General features: G+C 44.2%; 1 protein-coding gene across 2 annotated transcripts in view; it reads right to left on the reverse strand.

Annotated features, from left to right (window-relative positions):
* Positions 1-5,128: 5,128 nt before the first annotated feature.
* Positions 5,129-14,518, reverse strand: part of Slc25a12 (solute carrier family 25 member 12) — a 94,078-nt gene continuing 84,688 nt past the window's right edge. For both annotated transcript variants that reach the window (XM_031370590.1, XM_031370589.1), the window contains exons 14-18: positions 12,911-13,051; positions 10,686-10,824; positions 7,526-7,684; positions 7,312-7,402; positions 5,129-6,189 (exon numbers count right to left, since the gene is read on the reverse strand). In XM_031370590.1, coding sequence (XP_031226450.1) covers positions 5,991-6,189; positions 7,312-7,402; positions 7,526-7,684; positions 10,686-10,824; positions 12,911-13,051 — 729 coding nt within the window. In that variant the 3' untranslated portion in view covers positions 5,129-5,990. The remainder of the gene's footprint in view (positions 6,190-7,311; positions 7,403-7,525; positions 7,685-10,685; positions 10,825-12,910; positions 13,052-14,518) is intronic.

Here is a 14,518-nt window from a genome sequence, read left to right on the forward strand (position 1 = left end):
GTCACTTGAGCATCCTAAGCAGTTGAATTACAGGCACATTGCCACTATTTACTCAAGCCTTTCTGCATGAACCTGTTTAAAAGGCCATAAAGCACATAAAGCAGTGCTTCTCAACCTTCCTAATGCTGCAACCCATTAATAAAAAAAGTTTGTCACTCTGTGGTGACCCCCAATCATAAAACTGTTTTTGTTGCTACTTCCTAATTGTAATTTTGCTACTATTATGAATCACAGTGTAAACATCTGTTTTCCGATAGTCTTAGGTGACTCCTGTGAATTCAGCCTCCAAAGGGGTCACGGCCCACAGATTGAGAACCACTCCTGTAGTTCTCTGTATGAGGGTGATAAAGAGCAGGGTGGTAAAGCATGCCTGTCAGCCCAGTGTTTAGAAGTTGAAGCTGAAGCAGGAGGATTGCTGCTGTACAAAAATTTAGACAATCTCTTGAATCAAAAGGCACAAATATAATATCAGGAGTGAGAAGAAATGCCATAGACATTGATCAATAAGTATATTTCCTAAATCTAGGTTAATTTTTATTTTGAATCTTAATCCAAGAACCGAAGTCCTCAAACTCTGAAGAATTGATGGAACAAGGAAAAATTAAATAGACTTCCAGGAACTGTCAAGCACTGGATAAGAAGACAGAAAAAGACAAGAGTAAATACTTAGGCCAATCATATTTAAAACACAAAGAAAAATCAGGATACAATTAATAATTGAATTATTATTTAAAACAGTATTGTAAACAAGACTATATTCCAAATGTTTTCAGAAAAAGCCTGTCTACCAAGAGTTTTATATCGGACAAAATCATCTTCCAAAACCCAAGAGAAAATGGTATGGTGGCAGGAATAATGATTGGGAATATCTATTGCTAGCCAACCTGCCTTTCAATTGCTAAAGGAAATCCTATCTGAAAAGAAATGGCAGTAGAGGGGCTCATAGTCACAAGAGGGAACAACGGAAAAACCAGACGGAAATACTAAAGACTCAGTGCATGTTTTCTTCAGTAGGTATAAAGTATAACTGCAAGGCACAGTGATGTGAAGGGTGGAGTCATGTGACTACAGATGAGCACAAAGCACAGGAAGGACTACTATCTTAGAAGAATGCCTTTTATTTTACTGATATACCTCACTGGAAATACAAGATTGTTATAAATAAATGTATTTATTATAAGCTCTCTAATCACTAAGGAGATAACTTGAAAAACCAAAGTTTAAATGATACACCATAAAATATGTATTTTACAAAAAATTCATAAAGGAAGAGAGACAGTGGTGGGTCTGCAGCTCAGGGGCTGAATGTTCCCTTAGTTTGTGCAAGTCCCTGGGTTCAATGCCCAGCACTGAAAGGAGGAGGAGGAGGGAAGAAAGAAGGAGAAGAAAATAAAGGAGAGGAAGGTGAGAAGGGAGGGAGAGAAGAGAGGGAAGGAAAGGAAGATGTGGGAAACCAAGCCAGCATTGACTGCAAGGCTGAAAGATGAGACCAAGAATGGTACGCTAAAACAAGATGTGTCTAGAGCATGATAGTTCAGCTCTGGGCAAGATGGCATCCATTGAACAATTCCCAGAACTTCAGATGCTGAGGCTTTGGGCCAGCCCAGGCTAACCAGTGAGACCCTGTCTCAAACACTAAGGGCTAGGAATATGGCTAAATGGAGAAAGGCTTGCCTACCACGCACAGATCTTGTAGTGAACCCTTAACACTGCATGCACACGCATTTGCACACGAGTGCATGCACACACACACACACACACACACACACACACGTGCGCACACACATAGGTTGGCTATAGCATTCAAATGCATGAGTTTCCTAAAAGCACATATAATAAGAGATGTACAAGACTCCTTTGGGGAGTATAAATTTTTATTAAGACATGAAAAATATTTAAGTAGAGATATATAGCATGTTCCAGGATCAGAAGCCCCCATAAACAAATTCTTCCAAAACAGCTTACAGATTCATTACTGTTCAACCAAACTGCTAGTGTTTTTAAAGTAGTTTTTGATAAGCTGATAAAATGCAAAGAACCAAGAAGAGTCATAGCTCTCTAACAACAGGGGAAGCGCGTACTACACTGTGTATCAGGAGTGTGTATTGTACTAGATACAGAAATTAACAGAGTTAAGGAGAGACATGTAGCAAGGAGTCCAGAGACAGCGGAGTACAGGCTGATTCTTAGTGAACAACACTGACAGTGCCCCAGAGCAGCTGGGAAAGAACAGGCTTCCAATAAACAGTGCTGGCAAGACTGGCTGCCGTTCAGAGAAACAAAGGTCTGCCCCACACTGCCAGAGAGGTGAGGAGGGTTCCAAACTGCATGAGACCTGAATGTGAAAGGCAACACTAAAGTGTATAACAAGAAAATAACTGTTTATCATTTTTACCTAGAGGTTTTGTGTTTGTCTTCTGGTGGTTCTGGGGAGTAAACCCAGGGTCTTGTAAATGCTAGGTAAGCATGCTATCACTGAGCAACATCCCCAGAACAGTAAAAGGCTAATTTTTTAATGAGATGTTCAACAAGCTAACAAGAAAGATACCAATACATCTGAACATACTAATTAAAATGTTCATATATCAAAACCATCATAAAAAGACATGGCACAAAGTAGTAAAATGTGTAAAACAAACACATAGTAGTGTCCAAAACATGAAGACTATCATGGGCTGAAGAGAAAGTTCAGCAGTTAAAAGGATGTTCTGCTCTTACAGAGAACCTGGGTTTGATTCCCAGCACCCATATTGGACACTTTACAACCACCTGTAACTCTAGCTCCAAGGGATCCGGCACTTTTTGAACTCTGGAGCCACTGGCATACATATGGTGCACATCAAACGCGCGCGCGCACACACACACACACACACAAATAATCTTTTAAGAGGCACAGTGCAGAATAGATGTCTACAACATCTATAGCAGCACTGTCTATAATAACCACAAGCTGGGAAAACAAGTGTCAGTCAAGAGTAAAATAGAAAGTAAATCATAATGCATTCATATGATAGAATGGACAAACTCTTAGTGCACACAATGTCAGGGACAAACCTTACAAATACATTTAGCAAAAGAAGTCTAAAGGTTTATAATTTCATTCATACAAATTTCAAAAAAAGAAGAATAGGTCAGGGCTGGCAAGATGGCTCAGTGGGTAAAAGCTTTTGCTGCCCAAGCCTGAAGACCTGAGTTCAAATCCCCAGATCCCACATGGAAAGTGGGGAGAACTTATTCTCAAAAGTTATCCTGTCGCCCACCCATGTGCTGTGACATGTGAACACATTCACACACAGAGAGACATACATGCATCATTGACACACAAGAAACAAGTCAAGCTTAGTAGTAAAGACCTAAAATCTTAGTGCCATGGAGGCCGAAGTAGGAAGATCGCAAGTAAGAGGCCAGCCTGGACCACAGTAGATCTTGTCTCAAGAAGAGGGAAGGGGACTACAGTATTTAGGGACGTATATGTGAGCAGGAAAACCATGCAGAAATGAAGACATAGTAGGCAGGGATAGGGTGAAGGGGGAAAGAATGGGGAGAAGTGCATGGGTAACTTCTAGCTTGTTGAGATGTTGTATTTCTTGACCTGGTTATCACATGAGTGCTATTTTAACCTGTATGTACACTTTTCTCTGTCTATGCCTTATGTACTTCATATGCCTTCTGCATATTTCACAAAAAGAAAATGTACAGATGATTAGTAAAAATGAAAAGACAGAGGATGTTCTGCCCACATGTATAATTCCAGCACCTTATAGGGGAGACAAAAGGTTACCACAGGTTCAAGGCTAGCCTGATCTACATAAGGAGTTCCCAGACTCTGAGGTTACAAGAGTAAGACTCTGTCTCAAAAAAAAAAAAAAAACCTAAAACAAAACAATAAAATGCCCATTAGCAATTAGAAAAATAAAAACTAAAATAGTGACCACCGTTTATGATCTGCCTATGAAGTGGGCAATCTTAACTGTTCCTCATGAGGCAGGAGATCGAGACCTCTGTGAACAGCAATGTGACAAGATGTACACAAAATATAAAACCCACCTATCTTATGAATTAGTCCCTACCAAAATACTAATACATGATAACATATCATGACACGCACACAAAGATATTCCCCTCTAACTACAGTGCTGTTAATAATAATGAAATGACTTATTTTAAAAAGGCTTCATAATCCACACAGTGAAATAACACACAGCTACTTAGAAACAGGATACATTTTCTATAAACTGATGTGGAAAGAGCTCAGGGATGTACTAAGAAAACCAAGTCACGGAATCACATATATATTGCATAGCCCTGGTTCTAAATATATAAATGTGTACATATGTAGATGTATGGAAAACAGATCACAAATTTATGCTCTAACCTGTCAGCAAGGGATGACGGGAGTGCTGGTTGAAGAGGGGTAGAGAAGGTACTTTGTCATCATTTTACGTCCACACACATACACACACCTATGTGATTTCATGTCCTTGGGCTACCTGTATAGTTTTCAAGCACAGCAAGAACAATTATGTTATGTGTTCAGTTCTAATGAGACTAATCTAACACATTTAGAAATAGCCCACTTTCAAATATCTTTTGTTCCTAGGGCTTCAAGAAACCTCAGAGTTGTAGACACAGGGTTGTCAGGCACCAACTGATGAGCACTGTGAGGGTCACCTGGTGACTTGGGCCATCTCCAGGTTCACCTCCAATGATACCAACTATATCCTCACATCCATGGCCACAGCTATGCTTTCCCAGAGCACTTTGCTAAAGTTAGTAAGTTACCAGCTGTCAAGTAACAGCCATAGCAAAGTGTGGCTGTAGCTCAGAAGTAACTGTTAAAGAGTGAACACATGTGCGAGCGCGTGTGCACACAGACACACACACACACAGACACACACACACACACACACACACACACACATATATATACTCAAGAGACCTGAGGAAGTCATCTCCATCTGAGCTCCTAGCAAGGACCCAGGCCCATAAAATCACCACATAGGAATTCCCCCTTCCCTCCCTCACTCCACCCTAGTTCCTTCTGTAACAAAGTATGCATTCCCTAAAGCAGAAGACCACAGACAAAAAGCCCCACAAGGAGACCCAGGAAGGAAGCCAACTCCAGGCAGACATTTTGGTGTGCTTTTATTTTTGATTCGTATCATACTTTATGAAGGGAAACTTCCAAACTTTACTCTTTCAACATCTTGACCTTTACCTCGCTGCATAGGAGAAGAGCAAAACTAAGCGAGCCGTGCTGGAGCCCACCCTGTTCCCGCGCGCGTGTGTATGTGTGTGTGTGTGTGTGTGTGTGTGTGTGTGTACACAAGGAATTGCTTTCAGTTGACACTCAGCTGCAATTGACTGGAAACACAGCAGCCGGTGAGTCACCAGCTGGTCCACCGGCATCCACAGGCAGGCACCCTTCCCACGAATTTCTTATTTAATGTGGTGAGCATTAAGTTTCACTCTGCCTTTTATCAGCAAATACCTTCCTATTCCAGAATGGAAAACAAACTGAAACTGGATACATTCAACACGGATGCTTGATTTCCATAAGTCACCAAGAGGAGAATGAATTTAACTTTAGTACATTTATTCTTACATGATTCTTAATAAAACACTTTCAAAACATTCTGTACAGTTCAAGCCACTCAGAACAGCATTACATGTCTATAAACGTGATTTGTTGGGATGAGGTGCCAAGGTGTCTCTGTACAAAGATGTACAATATGTACAGTCACTGTAGGTACAAGCTGTGCGAAGCAGAGTCTAGAACACGTAATTCATGCCAAGGCTCAGAAAACATTTCAACAAGTAAGACTAAAGCTTGAAACTGCACTGTGGTTCTCCCTGGGCGTATGATCACTTTATAAACAATACATGTATAGGTCGTATAGAAAGTGGTTGACCCCAGCGCAGACAGTACCATGCAGCTGACTGGACACGGTACCACCCATTATCCTGGGCCTCGGTCTGTAGTTGCTATGTCATTGAGCTGCTGCTGCCACCTTGGGCTGAGCCACGGCTACACTAGGAGACTTAAACTTGGGGAGGTAAAGGCCAAACTTGTTTTCGATGCCAGCGAAAGTGGCCGTGGCAAGTCTGTAGCCACCGATGTGATCGGGGTTGGCAGGAGGGAGGTCTGCGATACGTGACTTTGGTGTTGGTTCTGAGCCAGAAGGTTTGCTGTAGACAGGAAAAGGCAGACCATTAGGGGGCTCAGGGCTGACAAAGGCAGTCGACACTTGGAGCATAGTTCGTGGCACCCACACACCATGGGGAAAGCTCTTTCAGCTCTCTCTATGTCTCCTGCATCAATCATGATATACAGCCTCACCACATCATTGCTTTAATATACGTCATAGAGAAGACAGATAGCTCCACCCCCAGTGCTTATGTTTATACATGAGCAGACTTGAAAAAGCAGAAAAAAAAAATGGAAGAGAAAATGCACTCGATTAGTAATAGTTTTGGGGAAGCTATCTATTTGTGGGCTTTTCTGTTTTCTATTTTTATTCAGGAGACATGCATGAAATGTATCATAAAGGTATATGTATTGATATAATTTAATAGCTTCTTAAATAGTGGGCTCATAAAGCTTATCACCAAAAGAGAAACAAATTTAGTTCTTGCTTCTACAATCTCTGAAGACACAGTATTTGTACAATGGGATGACAGACTTGCTGCTCTTGCATCTTTTCTGCATGCTGGTCCCTCCACTACTTGGATCAATAGCCGTTCCCTTACCGAGGCCTTCGGCAGGAGAGGGGTTCACAGGGCCATGACATAAAGACAAACAGTGCCCAGGCTTCTGCCCAACAGCTGATAATTGCTCCCTCACTTTGGATACAACTTCCCTGCAGACTCAACAAGCAACTGCTTGTCTCCCCAGGGGAAGCTCTGAGTGCTGAGTTGGGAGCAGCTCGTTTTGGGGCCTGTTCCCTACAATGACTGACACGTTGGGTAACCTCTCTGGGAAACCGGGTGGGTGTGGGAACTAGCTGTGTGAACATCTATGCACTACATAACGGGAAACAATGAGTTCTCCTAAGTGTAAAAACAATGAGAAGCAATCACAGGAGTGTGATCAGTACACATTTAGATTGTTTCTGGTCCATATTAAATAATCCAACTAACAGTGATTTGCCTCTCTTAACCTGGAAGCCTTTAAAGCCTATTGCTTTCCATGCATTGGTCTTAAAGGACCCCACTGTGCCCCATTTCTCAGCATTCCCAAAGTGGCTCTGTAAACAGAACAAGCACGCATTTGGGCTTGGTGACTTTGTAAGGAGAAGTAGCTGTACTTACAGGCCTCCAAAATCTATGTAAAACCACCGCTGCAGAAGCTCGTAGGTAACCAGAGTGACACCAAACTGAGGCGAGGACCGAAACACACGAGCTGGAAAAGACAGACAGGGCAGGGCACACTTAACATCCGGATGGCTGTTACAAGGTGACCATAGAGCGTCAGGGGCAGGACATGAAAGCCCGACAGCCATTCTGGAGAACCCCCGGCATCTACCTGCAGTCCCTTTCCAAAATGCCGATGGCCCTTCTTCCCGGAGAATCTTTCTGAAACAGTCGATGACCCCGCTGTATGTGGTCTGGCCAGCCCTGGCTGCCACTTGCAGTCTTGTCTTGATAACATCAGCAGGGGTCACCAGAGAAGCAGCAGGAACACCTTTGCGGAGAAAGCCACATTTAATCCTCCTAAGAACTTCATACATGCAACAAGAAAATCCACAACTGTAACCACAAGGGGTACTCAGAGCCCCTTAGACAGACACACATGGAAAGAAGACTGCTGCTCGTTGGTTGCTGCAGCAGAATTGGGGTGGAGATATATTGTTTTTCTTTCTGAGTTAAGGAAATGTCTCTAATGTACCATCCCAAAGAACAATGAAAGAGAGAGAGATGCAGTGCTAGTGATAGGATCCCCATGTTCCCTTTCTGGCTTTAACAACCTTTAGGCTTTTCATCTTTAAATAAGATGCAAGTATTTTCATGTGTGACATCCATTTAATGCGTCACCGATTGCATGGGGCTTCAAAGCATTGTGGTCTCAGTTGATTCTCACCCACACTGTGGGGTGAGGGTCAAACGCATCAAGCACTTGCCAGTCTGAGGTTCGAAGGGAGAGGCAGCTGAGCCTTCCTTCAGACCTGCTCATGTGACAGTCATTACAACCTGAGTGAAAGCAGCCAGGCATCCAGTTAAAGAGCAGCAGGGGAGCCGATGATCATCCAGAGGCCACCCCTCCTCCCCGTGCCACGGCTCCCTGGGGTCACCTGAGATGCAGCGGCAGCAGCAGGACACAGGAGATGGATTTCTCAAGCATAGGTTTTGTTCATAAAACAAAACAGACCTTGAAAGAGCAGCATGACCTTCCCCACGGGGAAGGAATTCAATTTGGCCCAAATATCACTGCCTCATCACTAGGCAGATGGAACTGGTGGCTCTGAGGGGCTCTGTTAGAGAACGATGGCAGTCCTTCCCTTGGATCAGCCCAGCACCCTATTCAGAGGAAAGCAGGTAAACTGTGTGCCTCCCGAGACAGGGCTCCAAATGTTCTCAGTACCTGCTAGCGAAGCCTGACTGGCAATAATTAGAAAAGCTCACTTCTTTCTGAAAGTATGTCAAATGTTTATAAGTGCTTATGTGGTTCTGTTGCCCACTGGAAAGCCTGGCCGTTCTCCCCTTCATAGCAATCTAATGAGTACAAGAAACGAGCTGGGGTGGGGGGGCTTGATGCCAGGTTAAAAGGGCATCACTGGCTGTTTTCATTCAACTAACCAAGCTCACAAATGCCAGAGGCCAACGTATTTGCTGGACCTCAGACAAGAGCTCAAAGCCCGGGTTTCTTGGTTTTCTTCTGTTGGTTGGTTGGTTGGTTTTTTGAGACAGGGTTTCTCTGTGTAGCCCTGGCTGTCCTGAAACTCACTCTGTAGACCAGGCTGGCCTCAAACTCAGAAATCCACCTGCCTCTGCCTCCCAAGTGCTGGGATTAAAGGCGTGCGCCACCACTGCCCAGCTTGTTTTTGTTGTTGTTGTTGTTTTTAAAAATAAGTTGTCCTCTGCTGTCATAAGCAAGAACAGTGTATCCATCTCAACACTCCCAGGACCAAGGGCTCCTAACACACCGTACTTAGGACAAGTAGTAGAAGAAGATAACTCAGTAATTAAGACAAGATAACTCGGGCTGGCAAGATGGCTCAGCAGGTAAGAGCACCGACTGCTCTTCCGAAGGTCCTGAGTTCAAATCCCAGCAACCACATGGTGGCTCACAACCATCCATAATGAGATCTGACACCCTCTTCTGGTGTGTCTGAAGACAGCTACAGTGTACTTACATATAACAATAAATAAATCTTTAAAAAAAAAAAAAAGATAACTCAGTAATTAAGAGCCAAGCAGTGGGTTTGGAGAGATGGCTCAGTGGTTAAGAGCACTGGCTGCCCTTTCAGGGGACCCCAGTTCAATTCCTAGCATCCTCATGGCAACTTGCAACCATCTATAACTCCAGTCCCAGGGGATATGATACACAAATCTGGCCTCATCCAGTAACGGGTATGCATGTGGTGTACATACATACATGCAGGCAAACACACATGTAAAAGTAAATAAATCCTTTTTTGTTTTTCATGTTGTGAGACAAGCACAGGCTCAGGCTGTCCTGGAACTAGTCACTATATAGACCTGGCAGGGACCTGTCTCTGCCTCCCACATGTAAATAAATTTAAAAAGACCCAAGCAGGGACCAGAGCCTAGTTCTAGTCCTGACTCTGCTGAGTTCTGTGCAGGTTCGTTACTAGCTGTGTGGAAGGCAGACAAGCCTTTTCCTTCCCCTGTCATTTCTCTGTATTGCTGCATGTAAGGATGTCTGCTTGATCTCTGCTATTCCAAGTCAGCTCCCTGGTAACTCAGGAGTAAGGGAGGACAGGGACATACACACATTCAACCCGCTACCCCCCAACCACTGCTGTGAGTTAGTTCTTCCCGCCAGGCTCCTCTCCCTGGTAGACTCTCTACTGGGTCTAATCTGGTGTCTTTCGTTGCCTTGTCTCGAGCCTCTACTCTTATGTTGGCCACACAGGGAAGGCAGGAGGAACATAATGAAACCCCCACCCTCGAGAAGCACTCAGCCTATTACAGAGGGGGAAGCAACTTAAGCAACCATTAACCAAACTGAATGCTAAGAAAGGAGCTGAGGGCTTCAGGGTGCTGCTTTGGTCTAACCTGTGGTAGCAAGAAGAAATAGTTCCATGAAGCTCAGCTTCTGAGCCAAAGTGGGAACGCTCTACCCTACAGGACAAGCATAAGGGCAGGCAGAGACTGCCTATCAGCACTAGCTGACTGACCTAGCAAAGAAGTTCTCCACCTTAGTTGGCTGCACCCAAGGTTTTAGGAGCCCAGGAGGCTAAGAAACATGCTAATGATGGAAGCCCAATTTAGATGGGCAGATCTAATTTGGCTCCAAGTTGCTAAGCTGCATTAAGTTGTTTATCCACATTATGCAAATGTAATTAACGCTCATCAGAATCAGAGCATATCCCCACAAAGGAGAAAAGGCGGTTATATCCAGCTAAGTCAGATCCCAACAATAACTTCCAGAAATAAAGCTCCAAGTCAGAGATTCTGTGCTTCTTAGCAGAATTCTTTTGGTTAAGAAGATCTGTGGTTACCTGCCATGGCTCCTGCTGTTAGGAGATTGATGCCTCCCACATGTCCATTCTCATCAGCCAGGAGGAGTTTGCAGTGAGCGTACACAGGAAAATAGATCGCGGAGAAGGGAATGTCTCGGAGGAAACAGGCTTTGGCACCCTGTCACACGGTGAGGAAACAGTGCAAAACAGTGTGTAAATACAGGAAGCGGGAAGGCATCAGCAACAGGCTGAGATGTCCTTCAAACAGCATTAGAAGTGATGTGTGGGGAATTGGGGTGAGGGTAGTGGGACAGAGCAAACATGCAGGGCAGGAAGCTTTCTAAAGGAAAATGGGCATCCATCCAGGCTAACCCTGGGTGACTGCGGCATTTTGACAACAAAGAACTTTCTAGCATTTCTAGAAATGCTATATTTAGGGTTTTAAAACTGGATTTGCCAGGGCTGGAGAGATGGTTCAGTGGTTAAGAGCACTGGCTATTCTTTCAAAGGACCTGGGTTCAATTCCCAGCACCCACATGGTAGCTCACAACTATTTGTTAACTTCAGTTCCGAGGGGATTTGACACCCTCACCACAGGCAGACATGCAGGCAAAACACCAATGCCCATAAAATAATGATAAATAATTAATAATTAACTTGTTTTCTGTTGTAATCTCACATGAGATCTATTTTCATAAGTGTTTTAAAGCACGATACAATATTAACTCAGAGGATGCTCTGCTGTTGGTCTCTGCAACTGGTCAGGATGTAACTGGAACTTTCTGCGCATTAAGCAAGGCAGCATTTAGGATTCGTAAGGACTCTCGGATGTCCCAGGTTGCTTGACTTGCTCAGCTTTGCCAGGGGTGGGGATGGGAAGCTTGAGTGGGGATTGGGAGTGGCAGGGGAAACAGGAGAGGCGTTAGATCAGATCCCAGTATGAATGGCTTGATTCCCAAGACCCCCAAAACTAACAAATTACCAAGTCAACCTCAATCAGTTCCAAGTCTGGAGAGTGCCAGGCAGAATGCCAGAGGCAATGGAGAAGGGAAACTGTTCTTGGGAAGGCAGAGAAAAAAACCCACCATGTTCCCCGCTCATTCCATGCACATTCCATTCAAAATAGTCTGTCCTAGCCTGGGGAGGGCCTTGAAGACCTTCCGTCCCATGGCCGTCTCAGGCCTGCCAGCCCAGGCCTGAAGCTTTATCTCACCAGACAAAAGCTGCACCCAAGCTCTGGGTCCCCATAGCTCTGTTTTTATTACAACAACAAAAACACCCAAGGACTCTTACAGGATAATACAGACAGAACCAATATTTACAAATTCTGCTCTCCAAGGGAAGCTCAACGGATGGCAGGGAGGGTGGGCGGAAGGAGCAGAGTAGAGGCACTCTGTAAAGACACACTCGGCTGGCAGCCGGGCTCCAGAGCACCCCGTGGCTTGCAGCTCTAATCTAGACGTTCCTAATTTCTAATTTGCAGTTACAGAGGTAAATTTACACATTTCAGTAGTTATGGATCCATAAATAAATTCAGTGCTGAGGAAACACAGTCTCCTATGGAGGTGAAATTTCTGTATTTTCCCTTCTATCAGGGAAAGGAATGGAAAGAAATACTCTCCTAGTTAAAGAAAAATACTGGCTTCTGCTCCATTACATCTGATCTGTAATAACGGCAGTAAGTGTACCGGCAGGGGAGGAATCTGTGACTAGCGTTGTGTGAAAGTACAGTAACTGTTGTTGTTTTTTAATGGAATTCATTATTGACAAACCCTCCCACTTAACTTCTTAAAGACTTGAATTCTGCCAAATTCTACTATCTTTTTTTTTTCCCCACCATAGTCACGATGATTAAGACAAGAGAAGTCCCTCCTTGGACAATATCATATTCAGACTCTCCGTCAGCATAGAAGCCCTAAAGCCATCCAATGAGTACCAAAGAAATTTCTCAAAGGCCCTATAGAATAAAGGCTGGGAGCATGAAGCCAGAGGTGCTGGAACAAATGTCCTGCCAATGTTCCATAAAAGCTAAAAATAACAACGGGAACATGTTTGTCCCACCACCTTTACCCAGGAGCACGCGTGTGTACATCCCGATGCCTTTACCCAAGGGTCCTGATTTCATTTGGGTTTTCTATCCCATAGATCTCAGCTTGGGGGTTTGGGGTAGGGTCACCCAGCTTCTTCATTCTTTCATGTGTGTATACACGTGTGTACTGTGTGTCACATCTCCTCCATTCAGTTAGCCAAAGGAATTGACCCACCTTGTACAGCCCAAAAAGTCCCAAGTCCTGAAGCACATTCAGAGCGCTGACTCTCGGTCCTGTGGTGATCTCTCCAGCTACCTGCAGGCGGATCTTCACTATCTCCAGAGGGTTGGTAAAGATGACCTGTGAGCCTCCAGCCTGCAAGCAAGGGAGACAGACAAGTTCTTTCCATATCAGAGCTAGTCTAGGGGTGTCAATGAAGAGAAAGGCATGGAAGACTTCTCTATCTCTCACTGGGGAAGGAGAGGCACACATTTCACTTGGTGTAAGACAGGCTCATGGAGATGCTTCATATTAATCTCGGTTTGGGTTTGTGTCTATTTCAAACAAAGACTCAATCTCTAGCCCAAACTTACCTAGAACACACTATATTGACTAGGCTAAGCTAGACTTCATAGCAATTCTTCTGCCTCAGCCTGCAGAATGCTGATTTGCAGATGAGAGCCACCATGCCTGGACTTGGGTTTATTTCTATTTGAAATGTCAAGACCAATTCTCAGAACTAACCTTCAAGGATAACCTCAAGCACATTCAAAATAGCAAAATCAATAAACCCAATTTGGCAAACACAAACAAATGAAGACATGCAGGGTGGGCTCTAGGTGAGAGGGGACATTTGGCAAAGCATTGATTCAGCCCAGCAACTTGCAGGAAAGTGAACACAGCCTTAGCCCCACAGAGGGGCTTTATCAGAGATGCATCTCCTCCCGTTCTTACACTGTACGTGACCCTTCACAAAGGCCTGATCCTGGACCAGGCACACCCATACAAAAGGAATTTGGGGAGAGAAACTTCAGTATCATTTCAAGACAAAACGAGGGGGGTAGAATCTTTAGACAGAGGTGGGAACTGGAATCACCCGGAGTGCAACACCCTCAGATCATGGCACATGCCACATTCGGGTGGTAAGTGAGTAACAAGTTCGATTTTAAATAATCAAGGTGTATTTGCATCCAAAATCTGCCAACTAGTCCGGGGTGTGCGTGGGGAATATTTAAAATAACTGCTACAACTCCTTTTTCGGTTTGTGTAATATAAAGATGAACATGTGTGCATGATCATGGATATATAAAAATAAATAAAATACATATTGTCTCCACAAAGCGAAGAACTCTCATTTGTGCATTTTTGTCTTAATCTACGGCTGTTTACATTATATAATCAAAACTATATTCATACAATATTCATAATTGTAATGGTCTCCGTATAATCATAATCATTACAGTCATAACAGCCACAGCGCGTGTTCCTGTAAAATAAGAAGCGTACACCCTGATGGGCAGAGCAGTTCCACGGGTGTCCAAACAGCACTGAGGTCCTCCACCCGTCCTCCTCAACATCTGCCTAGACCCATGACCCTCCCAGACCTCCTTCTAAAGGGCAGCAGGTCGGCTCCTAAACACTCTGGGGCCACAGCACTCTTCAACACCTCTGGTTCAAATCCTGACCCTTCAGCGCTCATGACTTTGAAAGTGACATTGGCCCTGGGTTCCTTTCCTTCGCTGGCCTTGAATCCTCCGGGGAACTAAACTAATTTCCTTTTGTCTTGACACAGCACAGACCACCAGCCGGCATACAGGCCCCCCAACACGGATATTCTGACCC

Source organism: Mastomys coucha, unplaced genomic scaffold (assembly GCF_008632895.1).
Source record: "Mastomys coucha isolate ucsf_1 unplaced genomic scaffold, UCSF_Mcou_1 pScaffold15, whole genome shotgun sequence".
Classification (NCBI taxonomy): domain Eukaryota; kingdom Metazoa; phylum Chordata; class Mammalia; order Rodentia; family Muridae; genus Mastomys; species Mastomys coucha.